This window comes from Cyprinodon tularosa, unplaced genomic scaffold (assembly GCF_016077235.1).
Source record: "Cyprinodon tularosa strain WSP-4 unplaced genomic scaffold, ASM1607723v1 ctg63, whole genome shotgun sequence".
In the NCBI taxonomy this organism is placed as follows: Eukaryota; Metazoa; Chordata; class Actinopteri; order Cyprinodontiformes; family Cyprinodontidae; genus Cyprinodon; species Cyprinodon tularosa.
This window is the reverse complement of record NW_024039374.1, coordinates 1787501-1814936: the sequence shown is the minus strand read 5'-3', so window position 1 is coordinate 1814936 and position 27436 is coordinate 1787501. Positions and strand designations below refer to the sequence as shown.

The 27436-nt window shown below is 39.3% G+C and overlaps 2 protein-coding genes across 2 annotated transcripts in view; both read right to left on the bottom strand.

Annotated features, from left to right (window-relative positions):
• Window positions 1-520: 520 nt before the first annotated feature.
• lzts3b (leucine zipper, putative tumor suppressor family member 3b) lies at window positions 521-19210 on the bottom strand. Its single transcript, XM_038308086.1, has 7 exons — window positions 18930-19210; window positions 11953-12423; window positions 11696-11863; window positions 11405-11533; window positions 9453-9644; window positions 8793-9023; window positions 521-6517 (listed from the first exon to the last, which is right to left on the bottom strand). The coding sequence occupies exons 1-7, from the start codon at window positions 19140-19142 to the stop codon at window positions 5165-5167; spliced, it is 2757 nt and encodes a 918-aa protein (XP_038164014.1). The 5' UTR covers window positions 19143-19210; the 3' UTR covers window positions 521-5164.
• Window positions 19206-27436, bottom strand: part of LOC119798555 (putative uncharacterized protein DDB_G0271982) — a gene marked incomplete at its 3' end in the record, with an annotated part of 9469 nt that continues 1238 nt past the window's right edge. The window contains exon 2 of the mRNA XM_038308074.1: window positions 19206-19865. Coding sequence (XP_038164002.1) covers window positions 19206-19748 — 543 coding nt within the window. The remainder of the gene's footprint in view (window positions 19866-27436) is intronic.

Below are 27436 nucleotides of genomic sequence, written 5' to 3'. Positions count from 1 at the left end.
CAGTTTCACCTATTCGCTTTGAGATAGCTTGTTGAAATTAACATTTTCTTTTATTACAAATTATTTACAATGGCGTATATTGAAAATAATTTCATAATATGTTTTTATTACTCTTGTTGACGCACCTGCAATGACGCTTTGTCTCAGTTTCCTTCTCATCCTGTGCAAGGACAGGAAGGGCTGGAAATCCTTATAAGATGCAAGGCACAGTTCAAAGCCACCTGAGTACAATGAATAGTGTTGAATGAAAGAACTCAGCTTATTTTTATTTGAATAATGTTAAAATAAAAGTGAGGAATATGTGTACATATGGAGCTGCACCCTAGGCTCTGGATTATTCTCTACAGAATCTTTTATCTGGGTGATTTTAGGAAACAATGAAGAGGATTTGTTTGACTTCTAACAGTTTATAAGAGATTATTAACACTAAACCAAAACTTGATGTCTAATAAATTAAGTAAAAAGAATCCACCACACAAATGAAATAAATATTTGTCACACCATTAAAAAGACAAAAAACTCTGAATAATTCACATATCTTTATTAGTTTTGTTGAATCTGAACAAATGAATTGTTTTAATCAAGCCAGAGCAGTACTACTAACATAAATGCAAACAATAAAGTTTTGAAACATGTATAAAACCAGAAGCATTTTGCTTTCTAAACAATGCAATACTGCGACTACATCACCTACATCAAAAGGAACATTGTTATTTTTTCATTTTTTGGACAAGGTTGCTATGATTGCACCATTATGGTCAGCCTATCGGCTCGCTACACATAAAAAAAAAAAAAAAAAAAAACACAGAAAGAAAAGCTAAGATGGCACGCACTTTTTTAATCTTTCAATTCACCATAATATAATAACAGTAATAAAGATGATAATACTATGTAATACCTTAGAGATAAGTTAATATTCTTGAGCAACATTTTTTTTATGCTGGCATAAACAACAGTTATAAAAGCCATGATATCCACATCTGACTCTACTGTACATCATAACTTGTGTAGGACACTACATAGTGCAGTTAGCCTGAATACTCTCCTTTAAAAGGCAAACCTCTCAATTTTACTGTTTTTTATTTTTTTTACTTCCTTGCCCTCTGCTTTTGTCTATGCAAATTATGCAAAAGCAAGTAAGAGCCTTACTAGATATATATACTCACCCTCAGTTTAAAGTTCCAGTCCCACAAGCTTTATGTAGCTTTTAAATTATACAACCCAAATTCAAAGAAGTTGCAACATTGTGTTAAATGTAAATAAAACAACAATGCAATGGTTAGAAAATCTTCTAAACCTATATTTTATTCACAATATAACAGAAAACACTGGTGACTGTTACCATCCATCATCTTCCCTCTTATTTTAGATCAAGTATTTAAGGTAACAGCTCTGCGATGGAGATGCGGACATCTCTCCTCCCTCTATCCTCTGTGGTGAACCTATAGACGAAGCCCATTTCAGCCATCTTTACCCAATATCTCATTCCTTCTATCTGGACTCATTTGTTGAAATTAAAGGAAATGAGTGGAACCAAATCAAGGGATTCATGTTTTATCTAAAGTCTGTCTTCACAACCAGCCAAAGCTGTAGTCCACCTGATTGCCAATCATGAACAAGACACCAGGTTCTTTAAAGTGTCCAGCATGAAGCATAGACTGACCCCTATCCTGAAGGGTTCACGAACCTGGGTGCTGAGGGTCATGGACTGAACATTACTTCATCTGTTCTCCTAACACGAGCAAGTGTCTTGCTTTGGTTACAAAAGGGCTGGAAAGTTCTTAAGAGCAATAAATGCCTGCTGGGAAACCTTTTTTTGGATGTGCAAAACAAATGTGCAATGGACAACCAAATGTCTATTCTTCTGTGGCCAGGATGACATTCACCCTGCTTCTCTTGTATCTGTGGTTTTGACCAGTAAACTCTACCAGGAAGGTTAAGAACTGGGCCACCCTGATAGTTACAACTGAGTTTTTAGTTCCTGGTGTAAATATTAAAACCGGTTTTAAGGCTGATAGGTTTCTGAGATTCTTTATTTTCTAAATCACAAAGCCATTGCTTTAAATTGTGTGCATTAAATCGATTACAGTTAGCAAACATTTTTTTCCATCTACCAATACCAGGAGTCTGCTTATCTCTCTATAATCTTTAGCCACAAAACACATATATCCGGATGTATATTGTAGAGTCCACTCTGGCTAAAGAGAGTCAATCGTTGATGAATGTAATCTTTGGAGTAAAGCAAAAGAAAAATCTACATACTAGCTTTATCTGGACATGCCACAGTCCTCCATGGCTCAATGATTATTTAGAAAAGGCTGAGGCTGACATTTTTCCTTTGGAAACAATGGAAGCTAAATCATACTTCTTCGCTTGTTTCCAGCTAACTGTTCCAAGGCCTGCCTCTGGAACAAACTGGCACTCACCAGGCTGAAATACTTGCTGCCACAACAAGCAAATACAGCAATCACATGGTAGCAAAATCAATTCCTTCAAGGATCTAAACATAATGAAGCGTAAAAGGGATTTAAGTAATTTTGAGGATTCGTTACCAAAAGAGCTGGTGTATCTACTTAATTATTGACTAAATGAGAATTTCACTATGAACATTCTGCTGGGTTAACATAAGATGAGGATAAAAAAAAAATCCAGCAAGCCATATTTTTGCATACAAAATTATTAACAGTCTGAATTGACCAAGAAATGTGGAATGCCACTTCTAAACACGCAAAAGGCAAATCTTGAAGCAGCCTGGCTACAGAAGCAGGGCACCAGAGTGGGAGCTATTCCTTTAAATTAAGAACAAAAAACAGAGGCTATGATTTACACAGGCGCACCAAAACTGGACAGTAAAAGATCAGAATATTGTTTCCTGGATCATATCAACTAGTTTCAGGGGGAATCTTTAAATTTTAGAGTCATTAAAAGAGGCAATCCTCCTGGTGCTTAACAATTGTTCAGCTTGGCAGTGGAGCTGTAGACTAGAGATTTTTGTTGTTCGTGGGCAGATCAAACCTTTTATGAACAAACTGTGCGCCTATCTTATGATGGATGCCCCTGCAGGTTTATTCACACTGCCACAAATCTTAGGTCATCTCATTGGATCTCTTGAACATGATAGTCAGTTCAACATAGTCATGCGACCTTCACAGTCACCCAGATCCCGATAAAAACCAATTTGAGATGTGGTGGATCATGCAATTCCTGTTATGTTTTTGTGGCCTGCAGATCTGTTGCAACTAGTTGATTGTTATCAGACTAATATGAAAAGCTTGAAGGAATGTTCTGAAGGCAACACTGTCATAAAAATACTAGCATGGAGGTTTTAGATCAAAATAGGTGAGTCATCAGGAGCTGAAGATGGGATATTAATCTCCTCTATAGTCTAATTTATGGGGTTGTGCCCTTTCGGCAATTTATTAGCTTCCATATTCAGCATGTTTCCTGTGTCAGGTTGTGAAAAAATACAACTAAAGTATAAATGATTGTCCTTTATATTAATCCTTTATGATTACTGATCTGATACCACTGATCTAAGATCAAGCTGCTCATGTAACAAGTCCAAGAATGAAACTTAATCATCTTTCTACGCTCGAGACACTACAGCCCATTCAATGCCAGTAAGTCCTGGATCTGCCCTGGAGTCTCCTCATAGGAGAATTTAACTATAAATCCTCCAAAACAAGGTGCCCAGAAGAAAGCCTATTCATATGCCTAGTCGACAGCTGTTCTTCTCCAAGCTCCCTCTGAGTGACCGGCCAATGAGGTTGAGCCTCGCCATCATATAAAATAAGCTCTTTTTATCCTCTTGAGATTTGCAAATCATTGCATTTTGTTTTCATTTGCATTTTACACAATGTCTAAGAACATTTTGTATAAGGAATGCATCTTTTCTCTTAGCATATCTCTATATTAATATTGCCACTAGTCCCTCTATCTTCAATCTCATAAGCTGAAGCTTTTCATATGTATACACACATGCACACACTCTCTTTCACACTTTCTGACACCCGCACATTTACAATCTATAACTATTATAGGTATTTCTTTCGCAAGTATATCATACATTCTATAAAATTCTTCACTTTGGGGGTACCGACTGCCTGACTGTCTAGTTTCTTGGCTGTGAATGCACAAAGACACAATTATCATAATAATCAAACTCCAACTGTGCGCGTACATTCACGTTCTTGCAGTTCAGTGATGGAGTTCAGCTGGAAACGTGCTCCGGCGACCTGCAGCGTTCCATTTTAGTCACGGAAGAGAATCTGAAGTGAGAGCTGATCCACGTTCTCTTACGTGTAAAAATGCAATCTATACTTGGTTTGGGCTGATTATCTGCGAAGCAATTGTATTTAAATTTAATTAGTAGAAAATATAAATTCTCTTGGTTTTTCGTGTTTTAATGGGTCATATTGGATCCTGTGCATGAAGAATCAGTGTGTGTGTGTAAATGGCCTTTGAGGTCAACATCTGCTGAGATTTAAACAGAGAACAGTCCAGCCCTGTATAATAGTCTTGCGCAGCTGGTTTGCTGATATCACTATTAAAGCACTCAAATAAATAAACGCCCTTTCTCTCTTTTTCTTTTTTCGATTCCCAGCATTAGTTCACTCTCTTACACTTGCTGAGAAGGATGGGGTAAGGCGCTCTCTGGCCAAAAATGTAAGTTGACGTCACACACTCTGACCACTAATTCTACTTTTACATAACCAGTGACACAGACTTACAATGAATAAACAGCACAATATATTCTTGTTGATCATTTCCGACAATATCCCTGATTGTCTGGTAAATTTTCTCGCATGGGCATTAAATGATGCAGGTATTAGTGCTGTGATTTGAACTCTTTTTCCTTGGTTTTTTAATGTTTTCCATACATCACCGTGGTGCACGTTTCTGATCATGTAACATGTATCGGTGTGCACCACTAAAAGAGACAGAAAGGCCTCTTAGGAGGGTAAAAATTCAGCAATAATGAAGATTGCAGTTCTTCTTCCTGTTGATATTGTGTTTGTTTCCTGATAGTTTTGTTGCTTTGAAAAAGTGTTTCAGATTGTGGTAGAACTTGTTTTCTACTGTATGCTGAAACAGGGTTTTGTGTAAGAGGTCTTGCCACCTTAAGTTTAGAAAAAAAGAGAGAACTGACTTCACAAAGCTGTGTCTATATCTCTGTTGACTCTATCCTCTCCAGGCGTGAAGGTCCGGCCCAGGGAGGGGCGAGCTGGTGGAGTGATGGAGGACCCTTTTGGTCTTCACAGGGAGGGGAGAGGGTGAGAGCGATGGGACCAGAGAGTGACGGAGGACTAGAGATGGAAGGAGGACCAGAGAGGGATGGTGGACCAGAGAGGGATGTTGGACCAGAGAGGGACGATGGACCAGAGAGGGACGGTGGACCAGCGAGGGATGGTGGACCAGTGAGGGACAGTGGACCAGAGAGGGATGGTGGGCCAGACAGAAATGGAGGACCAGAGTGGGAAGGGGGACCAGAAAGGGATGAAGGACCAGAAAGAGAAGAAGGACCAGAAAGAGAAGAAGGACTAGAGAAGGAAGGGGGCTGCTGAGGAGACAAAGGTGACATGGCTGGTGGTGGAGGTGGAGAGTTGGAGGAGGTGGGGGATGTGGTGGTGGTAGAACTAACAGTGGTGGTGGAGCCTGTGGTTTGTTTGCCTCCCAACTGGCTCATTCTTTTTTCCAAAGCTTGGTTTTTCTGTAGAGTCTCCACGTAGCTGAGCTGCAGCTGTGCCTGATATTTCAAAACCCGTTCCTTCTCGTCCTGCCAGGTGTGCCGTTCCTGGTCAAAGTTGAGGGCCTGACGTTCCCGCTGCTGGCGTTCCAGGCGTAGTACAGACTGTAGCTGCTCAAGCTGCCTGCGCAGCTCCCCCGCTTCATCCCAGTGACCCTCCTGAGCCCGCTGTGGCTGATGAGCATCCTGACGCATTTGCATGTCCTGGCAGAGTTGGGAGTCATGACGGAGTTGGGCCTCCTGACGCATTTGAGCCTCGTGGCGGAGCTGGGCCTCCTGGCGAAGCTGCGCTTCCTGTCGCATTTGCACTTCTTGGCGTATTTGAGCTTCTTGACGGATTTGGGCCTCGTGGCGGAGGTGAGCCTCCTGCCGGAGCTGGGCCTCCTGGCGGAGTTGGGCCTCTGGTCTGATCTGTGGGTTCTGACCCATCTGAATGTCCTGTTGCATATGGGTATCCTGTCGGTGCTGCACATCTCGCCACTGAGCTTCCTCACGCTGCTGCCTCTCCTGTCTCTGGGCTTCCTGCCTTTGAGCTTTAGCTTCGTCACTTTGCAGGCTGAGCAGCGTGTCAGATGTGGGGGTGAGTGAGTTGGTGGAGGGCTTGGTTGGGTTTCGGGGGCAGTGGACAGTTCCCCATGGTGGCAGCAGCCCTGCTGCAGCTAAGTTAGGGCTCACAATCACTTCTGCCCCCCTGCTTGCTTCACTGAGGGCACGCTTTAAACTTAGTACCTCTGCCTCAAACACACCCAGCTTCTCTCTTAGGATGGACACCTGCAGAGAAAATGAGCAGCCTGATGTTAATGAAGACTTTTAGTTTTCAGATTTAGTTTATAGTTCTAAAAAATTAGTGTGCCACATTTTGCAGCAAATACAAGTACAAGCCTTCCCGGGTATGTGTCTACTGGTTTGGCACATCTAAAGAGAGAAATGTTCATTGTTTCCTTCATGGATTTCAGTCTGAATTCTGACTGGGCCATTCCTAATGAGGGATATGCTTTATGCTTTGCCATTCTATCGTGGCTCAGGCTTTTTTGTGTGATTTGCTGTGTTTCCATTAGCCATTATATTTCGCAAAATTGTAATTCGAAAACTAATTTGTTATACGGAAATAATTTAGAAAAAAACTCACGTTTTAAGTTTCTCCACTTCGATGAGGTGTTTTTTTTCTGTCCTATCAAAATTCTTACCTTTTCACAAAAATGCAATGAAAAAACTTATCTCGCATCAAAGGAGAGAGATTTGCAGCTGTGCTGACTGCCTTGTAAAAAGATGAAGAGGACCGGAAATAGTTGTACGATGGTGCCCAGTAGAGCCATGGCTGAAATATGGATATATCTCGCGTTGACATCCGCAGCTGCCATGTAGTTTTCAAGAGTTAATGTGTGAACAAACATATTCACATGTTAATTTAATTGTATTTGTTGTTTAATGGTAATACAGCATTTGTGAAACTTTGCATTTTTGAAATGATCAAAATATCAAATTAGATTTGTACACATTTGTAATGCAAATGCAGCAAATATCCTAATAGCAGATTAAAATTTTGCAAACACTTTAAAGCTTTTGTAGCAGGTTTGACCTGTTATAAACTCTATCATTACTCTCACAAACCCACACCAGGTTGACCGTCACTAGCAAAGAAATGTTTCTACAAAACTTGATACTGCCACTGGGTGTTTCATGGGGCTTCTGTGATTGATGCTCTCTTTGATCCGCCCTTTAAAAGATGGAGGACCATTATCCTGCCAAGTTTTTCAGCTCCCATTGATGGTTCATTCAAATTGTTCATGAGATCATTTAGCCATAAAGAAAAGACATGTTGAAGCTATTTCATATACTGTTGCTCAATCCCTAATTTGTTCCCAGCTCTCAGACAAGCTTTTTGAATCCCTCTTGAAGGACTTTGAGGATTGCACTTTCAGCAGTGTAGATCTAGTCATGCATTTACCAATCCTGAAAGCTCAGAGGTTGGGAATCAGTTTTTGACTTGTGTATTGAACATTATGTATCAATTTTCACAAACCCAAGGCAGCCAACAAATTCTGGCTACACTCAGAGGATACTTTGTAAGTTAAAAATCGTCACAATTATGGAGAAAGTAGTTTCCTGGATTTTATCTGCAAAACTAAACTTACAATATGTATAAAGGATTATTTCACCCATGAAGTGGTGGTTTTGATACAGAAAATATGATTATTTTTACAGAACAGTATTACATATGGGACACCCCCATTAGAATAAAACCTGAATGAGTTTTGTACAACATTTCTTGTGCATAAAATTAGCAGCTGCTGCCCCCTAGTGTTGAACAGATGGACTAGTGGGTTATGCAGTATTTTCCCTCACCATTAATTTTTAAATTTGCTGGATTTTCATTGTTTGTAGGATGCATGGGGGCTTTATAGTGTCAATTATAGGTGTGATGCCTCTTCCTTTAGCAGTAGTGTATAACTCCTAGATTTCTAGGCAGGAGGCAGAGAAGAGATCTATATAAGAAACACCACCTGACCCATTAAATCACAGGTCCCCAACTCTGATCTCTGTCATTCTGCATGAAGTCCCCAAGGACCAATATTGAGGGCCAATTCTCCAACATAAAACCACGATAATATAGTAATCAGGGATTTTTGGGCATTTTTCATAAACAGGGTGACTTTGTCAAAGCTTGCAAAAAATAAAAGAATTTTTTTTTTTTCATAAATACAAAGACATACTTATTTTCTCAATTGTATTGATTTCCTACCTACAACCTTAACCGTTAACACATTATTAATTTGCATGACCAGATAGGGCAACATATATTTATCCCCATGCATTAGGATAGATATTCTTACATTATTTTTTTTAAATATGAGGACCCACTTATATTAAATCTAACTATTATTTTTGAAAAATAGCTTTTGGATGTATTAAGCTTGCTTTGCTCCAGCGTCAAACTTCAGTTTTAGTGCAAAACAATGTTGATGGGTTGTTGAAGTACCTGATTAATAAATCTCGCTGAAATTTTGCGATATGATAAAATAAAATGTTTGCTCTGATATCGCACCTCAGACAGCGTCCTTCTCAGCTCGCCTTCACACTTCTCCAGTTCCAGACACTTTGTGCTGTAGGAGTCCTTCAGGCCCAGCATGACCTCCTCTCGCTCCCTCAGCTGGGCATTGAGCTCCTTCAGCTGGCCCCTCAGGGCCACCATCTCTCCGGCCCGCTGGGTCACTTCAGCCTGGCTTTCCCGGAGCTGCTGCTTCAGCAAGGAGATCTCACCTGCTTTCTGACACACCTGCCACAGCAACCATGTGTGAGTTGTATAAATCTTTTGTATTTTATCTTTGTATTACTGGCACAATGATGTCTAAAAGAACATATATTTGTCATAGCGTAACTTTACACAGAACATTTTGGATAAACAATCTAATTTAATAGAAACATTTCTTTTTTCAGATCACTATTACCATAGCTGATGGCAAGTCTAATAAAATACATGTAAAAAATGTTTTAAATTTATACTTTATATTTTTAGATTGATGAATGTACGGGAAGTTTTATTAAGTAATTCATAGTTCTTGCTTCTTTGTGGAGGGAACATGAAGTTAAATAGAAGCTTGTTTTTCTGAAAAGGCACAGATGTTGAAGGCTCACCTCTTAATCCTACCTGGATGTAGGCCTGCAGAACTTTTACACAAGAAAAGGGAGAAAACTCATGTCTCACCTCCCACTTGGTCTCTTCCAGACGAGGCAAGATGTCAGCTTGTTCTTTCCTGTAATCCAGGCACTTTCTCTCCAGCTCCTCCCTCTGAGCCAGCAGAGCTGCCATCTCCTCCTGGAGTCTCCTCTTGTCCTGGGACAGACGCGTTATCTGGGCCTGCAGGGCGGCCTGGGAGCGCTGAGCCCGGCGGGTAACCTTCAATAGAAGATAGATATACAATTTACAGCCTGCAAAAGTATATGGATCCCTTAAACTTTAAGCCTTTCTGAGGTTTATTAAGATTTCTGACAAATGGAAAAAAGAAAAAAAAAAATTTCTGAAAAAAAGTGAAAAGTCCAGCATGGATTTATATTTAGACCCATTTATTAGAATCCTGCTCAGCCAATTGCTTTCAGACATCCTCTAATTAGTAGATGGATTTAATGTTATTTAAAATTATTATAAATCCAGCTGTTCCATTGAGAAGTTTATTATAGATCATTGTTGATCTAACAGCATCATAAAGAACAAGGAAGATTGCAGAACATCAGGAATAGACATGTAGAGATGTTCAAAGTAGATTTAGAAGAACAATCCACTGGACTTTGTTTCCAAGTTTAAAGACTATTGCTTCCTTTCCAGGGCGCTTTTTCAATTCATAATGACGCAATAAAAAAAGAGCTTCATGGATGGGAAGCTTAACATCTTGAAACTTGGAAACAAAGTCCAGTGGATTTTTCTTTTAACTTTTTTGGAATGACTATGATCTGGTTGACTGAGAATCTTCATCCGCATAAAGTAGATTAAGATTATAAAACAATATAATCTGTTAAACCAAAATGGAAGACTGCAATCCAAGAGGGGACAAAATATATTATTCTGTGAATAATCAGCCAACCAGGTGAAACATTGTTAACTCTGGAGGAGCAACAGAGATCCACAGCTCATGTGCGATAATCTATAGACATGTAGACATCTATAGTAGTTCCTTGATCAGAGCAACATCCCTGACTTCTGTTCAATAAACCTTTTGTATTTTCATGCTTACTCCTTTGTGGCTGCATTTATGGTTCTCCAGTAACAGTAGTTACAAACTTTGTTAAAAAAAATAAAAAATCTGTCCTATTTATCAAGAAAAATGGGCAAATGTGCCAGAAGCTAGAGGTAGAAGCTATGAGATGGAGACTCAAATGACTTATGGCTATGATGTAGAACATGCACAGTTTAGGTTTAGGATCTTTATTTTTTGAACGCACTGTTAAGCCACATTTTATTTCCCTGCTATTTAAATTGACCCCTTCCTTTAGATACAAACTACATATATTCAAATTTGTAGTTGTAACATACAAATGTTAAAATGTGAAAGAGTGAATGAAATTTGCATAGTTTTATAAGGTAGAGTATGCATAATGCTGCATTTCTTGGTTGGTACCTGAAGCCATGTAGGTCTTTGCCAATTGTGTTTTTTTAGGAAAAGCTTTGGTTTAGATGCATTTAATCATAAAAATAGCTATTATATAAAGTGAAGTTATCAGACAGGACAGCAGCAGTTGGTTTCATCAAAAACAATTATGAGTCAAAATACAGAGGAAGTTGAGCACCTTACATTTGCATCAATGTGAAAATGACTATGACAATTGTGAGGATTTATGTCCCTGTTCCTTCCACAATATCTGCAGAAGTTTAGTAAAATATCAGGAGGTTCAGTTAATAAGTGTAAGAGGAGAGGAAGCTGCAAGAGGTACAAAGGATCTGCTGGAACCCAGTAAGCTTAAGAGCAGCACGTTATAACAAATTCAGGGGAGAGAAAACTGTACTATCTGAACAACATATGTTGATCTACCAGGGAAAAATAAACAACTGTTCGTGTGGCAGCATGAGATGCTTAGTTTTCGTGCATTTCTTTTGTGGATCAATAGCTCTGAATGGAAGTACCATGAGACAAAGTACACAATGTCTCATGTGAATGAGGTTACCTGCTGCAGACGTGAAGCATAGTTCTGTCTCAGCTCGTCCATCTGTCTCTCCCAAACACGCTGCTTCTCTTCAAACACCTGAATGATGGCTGCCTCACTTTGGTCCAGGTTTCTGCGCATGTGCTGCACCTGCAGAAAAGAGACAAGAAATGGATTAACAGCTCAGTGTCTATGAAGAGGACGAGCAAAATCATCCAGCTTTTTTAATAGATTACCACAATTTCTGTTTACTCTGTAGGGTTTTTCCCTCATCCTTTCCAGGAAACGTGGCATTTGTGAATGTCCACTCACCTCTTGCTCTTTCTCCCACAGCCGGTCCTCGAGGTCCTGGATGATGTCATCAGAGGAGGGGGAGGGTCGTAGAGGAGCCGGCGCGTCGCTCAGGTGGCTGAGCCTCTGATAGGATGAAGAACTCTTCCCTGAGGAGGACCGGCCGCTGTCTGAGGCGCTCAGCCCGTTCTGCAGGATAAAAGCCCAACATGACGATAATGCTTCACCACAACATTAGACCTGAGCTATACTGTACATGAGCCAGGCAACAGCCTTACCTGGTAGGTGGGCTTTTCCAGTTTGTCCAGACCTGCAGCTGCCCCCGCCATGCCCAACCTGTTAATGTGGCTGGTAGAAGCACTGAGGGGCCCTAAGACTGCTGGGGGCCCACAACCAGACCCCGAGCCTGTGTAGGTGGGCAGACTAGTCAGGGAGTTTCTCCCTGAATCTGACATCCCTCCCTGAACTACTTCAGTACCATTTCCCCCTCCATCGCTTCTACTCACCCTAACTGGACTGTCCTGGTCCAGGAGCAGAGCCTCTGGCACCTCACCTGTCTCCCCTACTCCTGCATCCCTGCCCCTCCTGCCTACTCTGCCCTCAGAGAAGCCCTCGCCCCTGGTGTCAGTCTTTCCCTCACTCCCGGCCCCTCCTGCCTGGCCCACCAGATTTTGCATGGAGTGAAAGCTTTTGGGAACCACCGGCTTGAAGGCAGAGGGACGGACAAGGCCTGAGGTGCTCTGCATAGCCTGCGAACGAGAAGGAGGAGGCAGATACATGTTAGACAATACCTGAGCCAAACTGACCTGAGAGTTATGCAATGTGAAGAAAAGCAGTTTCAGTTAAAAAGTTTATAACACCAATCATCAGAGCAATTGTGAAATTGAGATGCATCTGTGAACTTTATTAAAGTATTTTACACTTTATTTCATTTTTGGAAGCTGCTTGGGTATCACTTTAACGTGGATTACAGTCGAATCCATGGAACCATTCCCAGAGTCCCATTGTGTTCGCCTAAACAATATCGTGGCTAAAAGGCTTAGGCTGAAGCAAAAGCTTATGAATGTTTGCCTTCTTCCAACAAAGTTAAGCTTCACTTAACAACAATAAGCATTTCAGATAATACTAGAAATATACTACACTTGTAATAATTTTCAAATATAATGTTGTGCACAGCTTTTTTTTTAATTAAGAGAGGATGTACATGACTCTATATGACTCTATATTAGCATTGTTTTACATTTGATTTCGTTTTTGACTTTTTGTAAGGTGAATTAGCATTTATCTCTAAAAATTTGATTTAATTTCTGGAATAGAAAAGAACTTCTCCTTATAATTCACAGTATTTTTTATTTTTTGCTTTGTACATAAACTACATTTTTCTATATTTTGCAAGATCTTTTTATTACATTATATTTATGAATAGTGGATTAGTGGATGTGACTCTTTTTTTTTTTTATTATTAGATCATTTTATTTGCCTGTGGCCTTTATTTTTCTTTTACTTTTGAAAGTAGGTAGACAGGAAATTTGAGTAGATAAAGGGGGTGAAGGTTAACAGCCCGGGACTCAAACCTGTGAGCAAAGCCTCTGTGCATGGATCATGCTCTTAAACCCTTTGCCACTGCTGCACCCCCAGCACAATCTTTTATATTTTAGTTTTGTAATTTGTTCCTCCTAATTCAACATAGTATGTTAAAAAAGGTGTATTACAGAGTAACTTGTTAAATACAAACCTTTCAAATTTACAATGTTCTTTATGTAAAACTTCCATTGACTTTCAATGTTTTCTTTTAAATGTTTTCAGCTTAGTTTATGAGTAATTAATCTTGTATAGTATTTCTTTGTCCAAATAGAAAAAAAACCTTCAACTTTCAGACCATATTGCTTTTCAGAGGTCATTTGGCAGCTGTGAAGAGTTTTATGTCATAGCCATGCAACACTGACACCGTTTATTCCACAGCTTTCAGTATTACGCTCTAGTAGGCTTGAAGTTTGTTGGTCCCTGAGTTCTTCATGAACTATTTCCTTTGAGGCAACAGTGACAGCTCAGATAAGACAGTTGGATGTGCCTACAAATAAATAACCTGAAACATACCAAAGTTGTTTTATTTTAACAATTACGTCAGACCCTCTGAGAGGCCACTCCAAAACCATGACCTGAACTTTAATGAAAGCTTGTGGATAGAATAACATTATCATTAGTATCAGTTAATGAAGTCTGCAGCATCACCTCCATCTTTGATGTCAAGGGGTTCTTTCATATACACTATATTGCCAAAAGTATTTGCTCACCTGCCTTGACTCACATATGAGCTTAAGTGACATCCCGTTCCTAATCCATAGGGTTCAATATGACGTCGGTCCACCCTTTGCAGCTAGAACAGCTTCAACTCTTCTGGGAAGGCTGTCCACAAGGTTTAGGAGTAGGTTTATGGGAATTTTTGACCATTCTTCCAGAAGCGCATTTGTGAGGTCGCACACTGATGTTGGACGAGAAGGCCTGGCTCTCAGTCTCCGCTCTAATTCATCCCAAAGGTGTTCTATCGGGTTGAGGTCAGGACTCTGTGCAGGCCAGTCAAGTTCATCCACACCAGACTCTGTCATCCATGTCTTTATGGACCTTGCTTTGTGCACTGGTGCACAGTCATGTTGGAAGAGGAAGGGGCCAGCTCCAAACTGTTCCCACAAAGTTGGGAGCATGGAATTGTCCAAAATGTCTTGGTATGCTGAAGCATTCAGAGTTCCTTTCACTGGAACTAAGGGGCCAAGCCCAGCTCCTGAAAAACAACCCCACACCATAATCCCCCCTCCACCAAACTTTACACTTGGCACAATGCAGTCAGACAAGTACCGTTCTCCTGGCAACCGCCAAACCCAGACCCGTCCATCAGATTGCCAGATGGAGAAGCGCGATTCGTCACTCCAGAGAACGCGTCTCCACTGCTCTAGAGTCCAGTGGCGGCGTGCTTTACACCACCGCATCCGACGCTTTGCATTGCACTTGGTGATGTATGGCTTGGATGCAGCTGCTCGACCATGGAAACCCATTCCATGAAGCTCTCTGCGCACTGTTCTTGAGCTACATGAAGTTTGGAGGTCTGTAGTGATTGACTCTGCAGAAAGTTGGCGACCTCTTCGCACTATGCGCGTCAGCATCCGCTGACCCCGCTCCGTCAGTTTACGTGGCCTACCACTTTGTGGCTGAGTTGCTGTCGTTCCCAAACACTTCCATTTTCTTATAATACAGCTGACAGTTGACTGTGGAATATTTAGGAGCGAGGAAATTTCACGACTGGATTTGTTGCACAGGTGGCATCCTATCACAGTTCCACGCTGGAATTCACTGAGCTCCTGAGAGCGACCCATTCTTTCACAAATGTTTGTAAAAACAGTCTGCATGCCTAGGTGCTTGAATTTATACACCTGTGGCCATGGAAGTGATTGGAACACCTGATTCCAATAATTTGGATGGGTGAGCAAATACTTTTGGCAATATAGTGTATATATTAAGCGGTGTTATTTAAAATGTTTTCCTGCAGGAGAAGGGTTCTAATGTTACATTGTTTTTTTGTTTGTTTTATACTCTAAAAGAAAAAAAAATAATATAAGAAACTTTTGAGTTGTGGAAACATCCGTTTTGTTTTGCAGCATTTCTACCATTATCTGAAACATGCAGAAACCTTCATATCAGAAAAAAAATCATTTACAGCAAATATAATCAAAGAATCTAAATAATAAAATGCTCTGAATATTTGTTTCTTTTAAGCCTTCAATTCACTTATTGAAACATTTGCAGTTGAACATAAATCCAAAGATAATTTTGTTACATTTTAACAGTTAGGGTTGTTTTTATTGATGTTATTACAATTAAAGGGCTTCACAAAGACCACAAACTTAAAGGTTCAGAAAAATTTAATCAGCACACAAAACCTGGGAAAAAAATTAAGCAACATCATAAGGAGATGTAATAAGTTGAATTGCAGATATTTTGATTATCTAGGTAATTTATGTTTGTTTGAAAACCTGAATGGATTAGTTAAAAATCACTCTTATGAAAAAATGAATAATAGAATTTAAATTAGTAGTCATAGGACTTCCTAGTTTAGGAGTCTGCAACTAATGGCCATAAAGCAACCTGTCAATCAGTTAATCAATCAATTCTTATTAAATAGGGGTCCTCCATTACAAAACCAAGTGTTTAACAGATTTGAAATTCTCAGGCATTTTTCAGTGTTTTAATGCAATATCCAAATAGCATTCCAACAACAGAATGGCAGCATCAGAACATTTTTTAAGTTTGTTTTTTTAACCCTAAATTTTTTAACCCTAAATTTGTATCCCTGCCTTTGCTAAACAGTCATATTGGCTACAAGCAAAGGCAACAATCCCTCTTTCATTGAAAACTGTGTAGTCCCTGTTTTAGACTAAATGTACTGCTCATCTGAATGTGCTTACTCCCATGTTGGAAACCCAAACACCTCAGACATGACGTCTTACTGTATCTAGAACAATTGCTTTAATCCAGGTCCCCTCAAAATATCATATCAGTCGGTTACGACAACCTCTTATCACACTCAGATGTCGACCAAAAAGCTTCAAAAGGTCCAAAAGAGTTTTTTCACAATGTCTCTTATTATATGTAAACATTTTCTAATGTTTCTTGTGTCATTTGGTAAATTAGGACTTTCACTGAACTTAAAATATTTTATAATTACATAATTTTAAACACTTATAAATATGTTAATTTACAAAGTTGCCTTTTTATTCAGTAAAATTATGTTAGGTTTGAAACATTGAGTTGTAGTTAAGAAGTTTTGTCTCTTTCAACTTAAAGGTTGTGCATAATAAAATCTGAAACACATTTTTCTGTAAGCTGTTATGGCGCTGAGGTTTCCAAACTCTGCCTCTGATATGCAGCTCAGTTCCTTGCAATAGCTCCTTCCCTGGAGACTCCAGCTCCCAGAGAGACAGACAGAGTAAACCACAATCAAGCAAAAAGCCTGAATCAGCTGAGATGGAGTAACGCCTTACCAACTCTATGTTGGCTCAACATTATTATTACTTTTTTGGATACTTATCTAGCTGTTTTTGTGGATTTAATTTGTTTTTCACTTATTGTCTGTATTCCCTCCCTACCACGATCATGTATTCCTTTCACTTAGCAGTTTTTTAAGGAAAAACCCTTGTTGTTTCCATTTATGGTTAATCATCCAAAGTGATTATCCGCCAAGACATCGAATGAAGTAATAATAATAATAATAATCAATAAATCTTTGATATATACATACACTGCTCAAAAAAATAAAGGAACACTTTGAAAACACATCAGATCTCAATGGGGCAAAAAAAATCATGCTGTTTATTTATACTGATATGGACTGGGTGATGTGTTAGGAACAACAGGATGCCACATCATTTGATGGAAATGAAAATTATCAACCTACAGCGGGCTGAATTCAAAGACACACGAAAAATTAGAGAGAAAAAATGATGCGGCAGGCTAGTCCATTTTCCTGAAATTACATTGCAGCAACTCAAAATGCTATTCAGTAGTCGGGGCATGCTCCTAATGAGACGACGGATGGCGTCCTGAGGTATCTCCTCCCAGATCTGGACCAGGGCATCACTGAGCTCCTGGACAGTCTGAGGTGCAACCTGGCGGTGTCGGATGGATCGAAACATAATGTCCCATAGGTGTTCTATTGGATTTAGGTCAGGTGAGCGTGGGGGCCAATCAATGGTATCAATTTGTTCATCCTCCAGGAACTGCCTGCATACTCTCGCCACATGAGGCCGGGCATTGTCGTGCACCAGGAGGAACCCACGACCCACTGCACCAGCATAGGGTCTCAAAATGGGTGCAATGATTTCATCCCGATACCTAATGCAGTCAGGGTGCCGTTGTCTAGCCTGTATAGGTCTGTGCTTCCCTCCATGGATATGCCTCCCCAGACCGTCACTGACCCATCACCAAACCAGTCATGCTGAACGATGTTACAGGCAGCATAAAGTTCTCCACGGCTTCTCCAGACCCTTTCATGTCTGTCACGTGTTCTCAGGGTGAACCTGCTCTTATCTGTGAAAAGCACAGGGCGCCAGTGGCAGACTTGCCAAGTTCGGTGTTCTGTGGCAAATGCCAATCGAGCTCCACAGTGCCGGGCAGTGAGCACAGGGCCCACTAGAGGACGTCGGGGCCTCAGGCCGCCCTCGTTAAGTTTGTTTCTGATTGTTTGGTCAGAGACATTCACACCGGTGGGCTGCTGGAGGTCATTTTGTAGGGCTCTGGTGGTGCTCCTCCTGCTCCTCCTTGCACAAAGGAGCAGATACCGGTCCTGCTGATGGGTTGTAGACCTTCTACGGCCCTGTCCAGCTCTCCTGGAGTAACTGCCTGTCTCCTGGAATCTCCTCCATGCTCTTGAGATTGTGCTGGGAGACAAAGCAAACCTTCTGGCAATGGCACGTGTTGATGTGCCATCCTGGATGAGTTGGACTGCCTGTGCAACCTCTGTAGGGTCCAGGTAGCGCCTCATGCTAACAGTAGTGGCAGTGACCCTAGCCAAATGCAAAACTGGTGAAAAAGAGTCAGAAAAGATGAGGAGGGGACAAAATGTCAGCGGCCTCCACCTGTAAAACCATTCATATTTTTATGGTAGTCTCGTTGTTGCCCCTCTAATGCACCTGTTGTTAATTTCATTAACACCAAAGGACCTGAAACTGATTAACAACCCCCTCTGCTACTTACCTGACCAAATCAATATCCCAGAAGTTTAATTAACGTGATGCTATACTCTGATTATAAAGTGTTCCTTTAATTTTTTTGAGTAGTTTATATATACACACTCATATACAGGTGTGGGCATTTCCAGTTCTTGATGGACATTACTCTACAAATTTTAGTTGTGTTTTTTATCCAGCAGACCTGAATCAACTAATGAGATAATTTTAAGGACATCGGAGAAAATAACTTCTTGTTCAGTAGGTAATTCAGCCATTTGATTTAGGTCCACTGGACCAAGGACACATTTTGAACTTTTGTATACTGGCACTAAGGATGTGTAGTATACTGGCACTAAGGATGTGCCCCCCCCCCTTGATCTAGAAAAACACAACAATTTTCCTGCTTTTGAAAAAAAAACATGTGTTATTCTGTGAAAGGAAACAAATCATTTAAAATGTTATTTGATAGATTAGGAGTTTTTTATCAGTGTAATTTTATGTAGTTTATCATGCTGTGGTCCAAAAAGTCAAACTACCTGCTCCAGTTTTCCTGACACGGCCATGATCTTGGGTGGGTTGTGGCTGACTGGATTGTTTTCATTGTCGGCTCTGGTAGCAACCATCTCTCTGTGCTGGTGGTGGTTCATGCCCACACTGGTCTTCTCGCTGACTCCTCGACCCACAATGTTTCCACAAACATCCAGACCTGCCACCTGCATCTGCATCTCCCTCTCCCTCTCTCTCTCCATCCTCTCGTTCTCCAGCCTCTCTCTTTCTCTCTCCCTCTCTCTCTCCCTCTCCCTCTCTATCTTCTCCCTCTCTATTCTCTCTCTCTCCCTCTCCCTGGCTCGCTCCCTCTCCCGCTCCCTCTCCCGTTCCAGCCTCTCTCTTTCCACCCTCTCCCGTTCCCTCTCCCGGTTTCTCTCCCTCTCGCGCTCCCTCTCCAGCCTCTCCCGGTCCCAGTCTCGATCCCGGTCCCGATCCCTGCCCCTCTCGCGCTGCCTCTCCCTCTCCCATTCCCTCTCCCTCCTCACAGCTACGTTCCCACAGTCCAACTGGTTGTTATTGGAGGGGGCGGTCATGGTACATTCAGTGTGTGTTGAGGAGGCTGTCTCTGTTGGCCGGTCAGTCCCAGTGCAGGTTCCAGTCCCAATACTAACACTGCCTCGCTCATCGCTTGATGCCGTTCCATCCGAAATAGTCGCCGGAGGGCGGGGCAGTCGCTCGGCGCTGCAGCTGCGATCTGCAGGGCAACGGCGAGAGAGTGGAGGGGCTCGGGGCAGGGTGGTCCTGGTGCCCACGGACTTCATGGCAAACTCCTGCTCTCCTGCCACCCCACTGCCAACACTGCCCATAGTGGAGGTCAAAGGTCAGGGATTAGAGGTTAGGAGTCAGGATTGGGGAGGGTCACAGATACATTTGGAAGAAGTGTGGGTCATCACAACCTAATGCAGGTATTGGGGGCACACACACTAGAGGAACACAGAGAAACGAAAGCAGTTATACAATATTATATTGGCAGAATAACTAGTTATACAATATTAGGACAAATAGTGGGCTCCAGTCCACAAACAGGGGCGCCGGTGTTCCTCTGACCACAACGAAAACCACAATGGTTACAAAGATTAGTCTCAATTGTAAAACAAAAGTTAATCTGCAGAGTAGGGCCAATAATACACAGGCACCACTGGAAAAGATGTGTTAAAGCCTTAAAGTGTATTCCTCATACATATTTTTCCATTACCGATTTCTAATGATCAAGTTTCATTAGTCACAACAAGGCCTGAAACCTGGCAGACATGTAAATCTAATAAATCACTTAAACGAAATCTGACAACATGACGGAGGCTAGAGAGGCTAAAAGATCACAATAAGCAACTGATCTGGTCCTGATTTAAGGGAATTCAACAACAAATGTTAAACAAAATAAGTAACATCCACCTTTCTGTAAAAATGAATACAAAGCAATATCTAAGGCTTCGGAATTCCTGTAAACTACAGTTCAACCAGAGAAAATATGGAAGTAGGTCACACAGGCCTACAAGAATTACTCATCAGCAACTTATCCAGGTGAAGAATGAACCTGAACTATTTTCTAAAGCACTGCAGCCCTTACTTGTATCAGCTGAGGTCAGTTTTAATGACGTGAGGGAATGGGTAAAAACGGCATCTGCCGGCAGCAGGGCCAATACCACTGCTGTCAAATAGAACATAAAGGCCAGTATCATGTTCATCTAGGGACAACATTTGAAAAACGTATCAACCATAAGGGGGTTGCTTGAGGGACCTCAGGGAATTGGATGGAAAATAATAAAAAGGAAATTAAAATCTATTTATTTTTATCATTATCATAATATATATATAAATTATCTTTAAACATTTACGACAAAGTACAGCTTATAATAATATATTGAGATGGAATAAGGATTCTAAACTGAAACTATAAAAGCACACCATCTGTGAGAAAGGACTTTCCCACCTTCTACCTTTTGCAATAATCTACTTGTTTGAGACTAGCTGTACACTCTAAAGGTACTTAAGATAAAGCATGGCTCATGTCTACATGTGGAAAAATACATTAATATAACTCTGACAGAAACACTGAGAGACGTTTGATTTCTTTGGTTTCTTATTAATTAGGAATATAATACAATGTTGATAACATGTTAGTTGATACTATTATGGTACACAGGTAGTTTATAGTTGAATAGTTGCTAAAAGTGACAAACAAAATCTAAAAGTCTAAAAGATGGCCCCTGGCCATCATCTGATACTGTTAGGGGGTCTATGGTAGGGAAACGTTTGGACACCACCACCTTGACTTACATTTAACTTAAAGGTATAGTGGAGGATCATCAAAATAAATGGTCCTCCTAATTGCCATCACTTCTCTAACCACTAGGCCATCACTGATCCGCAGGTCCTGCGCAGTGGAGGAGGAGTTACGTGACCAAGGGGGAGATCATCTGCCCGAACGGTCAGTTAACTGAGTTCACTATAAAGTCCACTATATACTCCCCACTCTATATGGAGATTGAATTATCCCAATGTCTGTCTTGCCTGAGTACAGGGTCCTTCTGACCTGCTTCATGGCAATAAATATTCTTTTAGAAACATCTATCTCCTTGTCGGTATATTAGTGCATATTAGATGTAGAACATGTTACTGCTCTAATCTTGTCATACAACACCAGTGTCTTCATTCTGACGCTTCCCTTGATCAGTGGTAAGATGCTATAGTGGTCCTTCCTTTCTACAGCCATTGGTATCTACTGCAGCATATTGAAGAAATTCCTATAAAAAGACAAAAATCAATGTAAACTGTAGCTTTCATAAAGTTATACTTTTCTTTATTTATATTTTTATTTATTTTTTCACATATTTGACCATCTATTATTACCCAGAGTTGGAAAATAAAATAAATAATTATAGTTTAAGCTGAGAAAACAGACTGCTACCATCAGGCACTTAAGCTTATTAATTAAGTTTTCTCCAGAACTGTCATATAAGATCATGATTGGAGGATGCCACATCATAATGTTGCACAAAAATGACTACAGCCAGCTCTGCCCACAGAGATAAAATGTTATGACAGCTGAATGGGGGTTGTTGCCATCCAGATATAACAATTTATTCACTTTAGAGGACTAAAAAGTTCTTAAATGTAATATTTATACACCAACATCCATGTTTGTCCATGAGCAACAACAAGGTCTTGTGGGATTTTCCAGATTTATATTGTTATAAAAATAATCGCAATTGTCTTCGTTAATGTATCTGGAGATAAATCGTACTGTGACATGTGTCATCATAGGTGGTGTTTCGCCATATTTTTGCCAATTCACACATGTGGTAATTGTACAATAGAAATCAAAGAACTTTTTTTTTTTTTTTTGGAATACCTTCATTTAATGATAAAAAAAAAATCCAATGTTGATAAATAATTATTAAAAAAATCAGAAGAGGACCAATAATTACTATGCAATGCAATCTCTTAGAACCTAAAATGTATTAATTTTTATTCTTTTTTTTTTCTTTTTTTTAAATGACCTCCCTAACTTCTTAAATTACTCTCAACAACAGCAAACTATGTGCCAATCCCATGTTTGGAGTATTGTCAGGGACCGTTTTGTTTGCACCTTTAGAGATGTCAGCATTTTCATTTTACTACTGGGACCCTAACTGGTACTTTAACTGCTTTAAACCCAAAACACCCAGCAGAATCACCACTGCCCTTTCGGTTAAGTACCGTGGAGACTGTATGAGCCTGTTGATTTATTTCTAATGGGGCACCTTTGTACAGTGCATTTCATTATAAACTAGTTTAGATTTCAGTAAACAGATTGGTGGCTTATACTAGGAACCTTTTACAATATAACCACACACAAAAAAATTCTGAGTGGTCCAAGATAAACTATGCCTCCACTTCTAAGGAAGATGTTATGAAACAAAAAGACTAAATGATAGATTTTCTAGGAATTAAATCAACATATATCTTAATGTGAATCGTAAAAAAGTCACTACTCCAAATGTTATGGAGGCAGTGGGTTCTGTTTTACATTATTTTTTTTCTTTCCGCTATTTTCAACAAGAAATATGCAAGATCCTTTTTACGATTCAGATCTACAAGAATTCATGGATCCCGTCTCCACATAAATAACAATAAAACAAAGTATCTTACAATAAAACATTGTTTGCCTACATATCCATGAGAGTTTTGGTCCACATGGCAGTTTGAACACTGCTGATCTAGAGACTGTGTAAAGTCCCCTCTGTGTGTGTGCTTGAAGCTTACAATCTGTAAAGCCTAAATGCTAAATAAATCTATTTAAAAATAAAATGCATAATTGAATTTTGTCATTTTCTGTCCAATTGTTACCTTGACATAAATGATTGTTTTGCTTTAAAGCTTTATGCACATCTTTACCAGCAATCCAAGGAATACAGATCCAAATACAATTCCTTTTTGCACAAGTGAATCAAATCACTAACTGCTCAAATTTTCCATCTATTAACACCAAATGGGACAGGAAATACAGCTTGACCCCCCACCATACAAACCCCCAGTACAGACACACGCACATACAGAACAACAAAAAAAAAAAAAGCAAAAAAGCACATACACAAAAATAATCCTTAACACAAGCTCTTTAATCACCATAATATTTAGTGAAGATTGTTACCTCATGTTTTCCCTCACATCACTTATCATAGACAGGGTTTAACATCCACCATTGTCTCTCTTTTAACGAACATATCTTTACCTTAAACAACAAAAATAATGCAATAGCTGTTTTTACAAACTATACTAGTAAGGCATCCTCTGTTATCTCCAACATGGTGTGCACATTCAGGAAAAGCAAATGGCTTTGCTTATACTCAGTTTTTAAATCAACCACATAGTCAAGTAGGGCTATTTTTTTTTAAATATAGAAAATAAACTCAACACTTCCATTCAAGCATACCTTTGTTGAGATTCAGACTATAAGCTTTGTCATTATACTAGAATCAATGTTATATTAAACAGTTTGACAGGCAAGATGCAAAAGTTCTTCCTGACAAAAATAATATTAAATCAAATTCTGAGCAATACCTTTTAGTCATTAGGTTAACTGATTATTTGTTTGAAAATATTCTATAAAAACCCAACTCATAAAAATACTGTTAATGAGGCAGTTTCTCCAGGTACAGAAAAAAGCATTATGTGTTTGAAAGCCATATAAATTCTGGTATACCTCTAATAATTTGCAGGGAGTAATGATTGTATAACAACTGGTTTTAACAGGAGTTAACATTTTTTTATTTCAAAATTATTTACTTTTTATATATAAGTAAATGTCTTGATTTGGTTCCTACAGTTTTACGGCATTCTGGACATTTTAGTAAAACACATATACCTTTAAACTTGTTAATAATGTATGTATAATCCATAAACAAAAGAAACAAGACTGAGCTGAAGAATTTCAGAGTGTGGTAAAGCATCAATTAACTGCCTTTTTTATGTCTGGACTAACAAAACAAGCTTTACTTAAAAAATCTTTAGACTATATTTACTAAATAATGACTAAATAATCTTTTCCAAAATAGTTTGCATTCTTTAACCTAAATATCTGATGGATCAAATGGTAAACAACATGTAATGCAGATAAAAGACAAACAATTTTCTCTATTACACAATATAAACCAAACTTCATTTACTACCATTATTAGGGTTTTGCCCCTTAGAAGACTAAAGAAGAAAGAAAGTCATTTTTAAAAATTAAATTTCTTGCTTTATTGTTTTGACATTGACCTGAAAAATGGTCAATAACATTCCAGACCATCGAGACTGATCCGGTCCTGTTCAGCTCTTTTTTATAGACAAGAACTTGATAATACCTTGTTTTTTAGTTTTTTTTTTTTGCTTTACGCACAAGTAGGACCAGGCAGAAAAAATCACTTTTATCTATTTATCTAATTCAGTGGATATGGGGATTGTATCATGAGAAAACATGGATTTTTTTTCACCAATGCACTCCTTGTGGTGCTTTATGTCACAGTCTTGGTTCTTTTACGTTTTCTTTTGAGTATTCAGTTTAACTTTGTTCCATGTTTTCTAGTTTTATTGGTTTAATTCTTATTTTGTTGAGTTTTGTGGTTATATTTCAGTTCTCAGGTTTTTATTTGTTGTCCTCTGCTGCCCTCTTGTGTTGGTCTCCTTTTCCCTAGCTCCTAAGACCGCTCTCTTCACACCTGCTCCCAATCTGCTCGTTAGTCCTCTCTTTGTTCAGTCTCCCATAAATACTCTCCCTTTGCAGTTCCTCAGTGCTGGTTCCTCGTCTAACTTCCTCCAACTCCGTCTTACTGTGTCTTCCTCGTCGTGATTGTTTTCCCCTGATGTCTCAATGGTTTCTGGTTTGTTTTACCTTTTTCGTGTTTGATTTTTGTTGTCTGTTAACCTTTTATTAAATCTAAAAGAAACTCACCTCTGCCTCCCTGCCTCTGCATATGGGGACTCAAACCACAACCAAATCCTGACACCTTAGACTAGAGTAAAGCGAATTTTTGTTCTTAGATATTTACTCACAAATAATAAACTAGCTCAATATCTAGTCCCAACGGTTGGAAATGTTTTGCATGTCATATTTTCATTGAAACAAACGGCAGGACTGCTAACTTGTTTACAAGCATGTTTCACTACGTTTAATTAGTAGTACATTGAAATTTAAATATCCAAAACAGAATAGATGTAGTTTTTTATTTAAGGTTTTTGTGTGAGGTTTCATCCAGAGAAATTAATAAATCAATTAATTGGAACTGGTATGCAAAACTGAGATTTCCACCAAGAATCACACCCATGCCTATGGTTTGGGCTGTTAAACAAGTAATGTAAGCTAGCTTTTTCCACAAGAAAACCACTTTTGTTATGATTTTTGAAGTTACAATGGCAAAGCATTTTTTTTAAATGAGGTAAAAGAATTTGGAGTTAGTCGACCTTCTTAGTTTTCCTCATCCGATTTGTGTAAGGCACCACTACTACTGGCAACCACATAGGACAATGCTGCCTCTACCTAAAACTAAATAAATACCATTTTACTGTTAGTGTAGTAAGGCTAATGATTTCTATATATTTTTGACAGCAGATTTAACAAGTTTTATGTTTGGCATTTATGTTTCTTGAGATAAGAGGAACTGTAACTTCTGCTATAGAGAAGAAATAGTTCAGACACATCTCTATTTGAAATAGGATGGTGCTTATTCTGCTTTCACATCAAGATGTGGGAAAAAAAAGTCCACAGTATTGTATCCAGTTGAAACCAGATATTTATAAATACTTTATGAAATGATAAATTATCAGTTTTTGGTCAATGTCTGAGATAAAATCAAATGAAACTGGCAAAAGGACAGAAATTATTTCTATTTGCTAAATACCAGAATATCGAGAGATTTTATTTTCTGTTAGTTTCTTTAACTAGAGATGTTTAATGTACTGTATCACTATGCTTTTGAAAAGTCCAGATATTGCGGTCATGGGTTTGTTTCTAACAGGTTGATAAACAACATTTAACTTAAATGAAGGCTCCCCTTTGGGGTCTATTATTTACATGTACAGTACCGGACTAATGAAAAGATACCAGAAAAAAATCTCAGACCCTCATAAGTATGAAACATTCTAGGGTACAATTTCCATGTGCCTTCTGTATAATTTCCACATTTGGTGTTTTAAACAAATGCATGCAAATATATTTCAGGAGAGAGATAGTCCATGTGTCCCAAAGATGAGGGTTTTTGGTGTCAAATGTGCAAATCTACTCTAGAACAAAATCAAATCCCCCTAAAACACAGCATAGATGTCCAGACACCGATGTTGCAGCCTGGAGTATGGACCAATACCAATATTGACCCAATATGATATCAGCATGAATCTTACATTCTATCATTATTCATTTGAATCGTGTAGTGTTAGAACAGGCTCAGTGAAGCACTATTACTCAAACAGAGAACAGTAGTCAACAATAATAGGTAATGAGAACAACTGACCAATGCATTATTTACCAATGGGCTACATGGAAGCAGAGTGTTTTCATCAGCTTGCTCATATCAAAGATTTTAGATGCAGGCTGATGTATTCCGATATTTGTGTTTTTGTTGATATTGCTACAATTTCTGATATCAAGCCCACTCAGGGACAAATACCTCACTTCTGAAGGTAATTTGTGCTGTCTGATTATCTAAATGCATGCACATGGCTTTGACAAAATAACACTACATCTGAATATAAATTCAAAGGAATATTGTGTTTTCTTGAGGATCTACATTTGTAAATTGCACCTAGTAAAAGCAGGGAGAGGAAAAGATAACAGACCTCCAAGAATGGAGCATTGTGGTATCCTTTGGTAAAGGGATAATATCGATAAGAAATTAATATATATCAGCTTTTAGAGCACTAGCGCTGTAGGAGCTTCTAATGCATATCACAGAATAGATGACGTTATGAGAAAAGAATATCATGTGGACTAGAGTCCTGCACGGGTCAAGTTTTACCAACCCGCACCCGTTAGGAT

Coding starts and splice junctions, on each gene's coding strand:
- lzts3b (XM_038308086.1), bottom strand. CDS start 19,142: ATGGAGAGAGAGAGGGAGAGGGAGATGCAGATGCAGGTGGCAGGTCTG. Junction 12,424..18,929: donor TGTCAGGAAAACTGGAGCAG/GTAGTTTGACTT, acceptor TCTCGTTCGCAG/GCTATGCAGAGCACCTCAGG. Junction 6,518..8,792: donor TGAGAAGGACGCTGTCTGAG/GTGCGATATCAG, acceptor TTTTCTCTGCAG/GTGTCCATCCTAAGAGAGAA.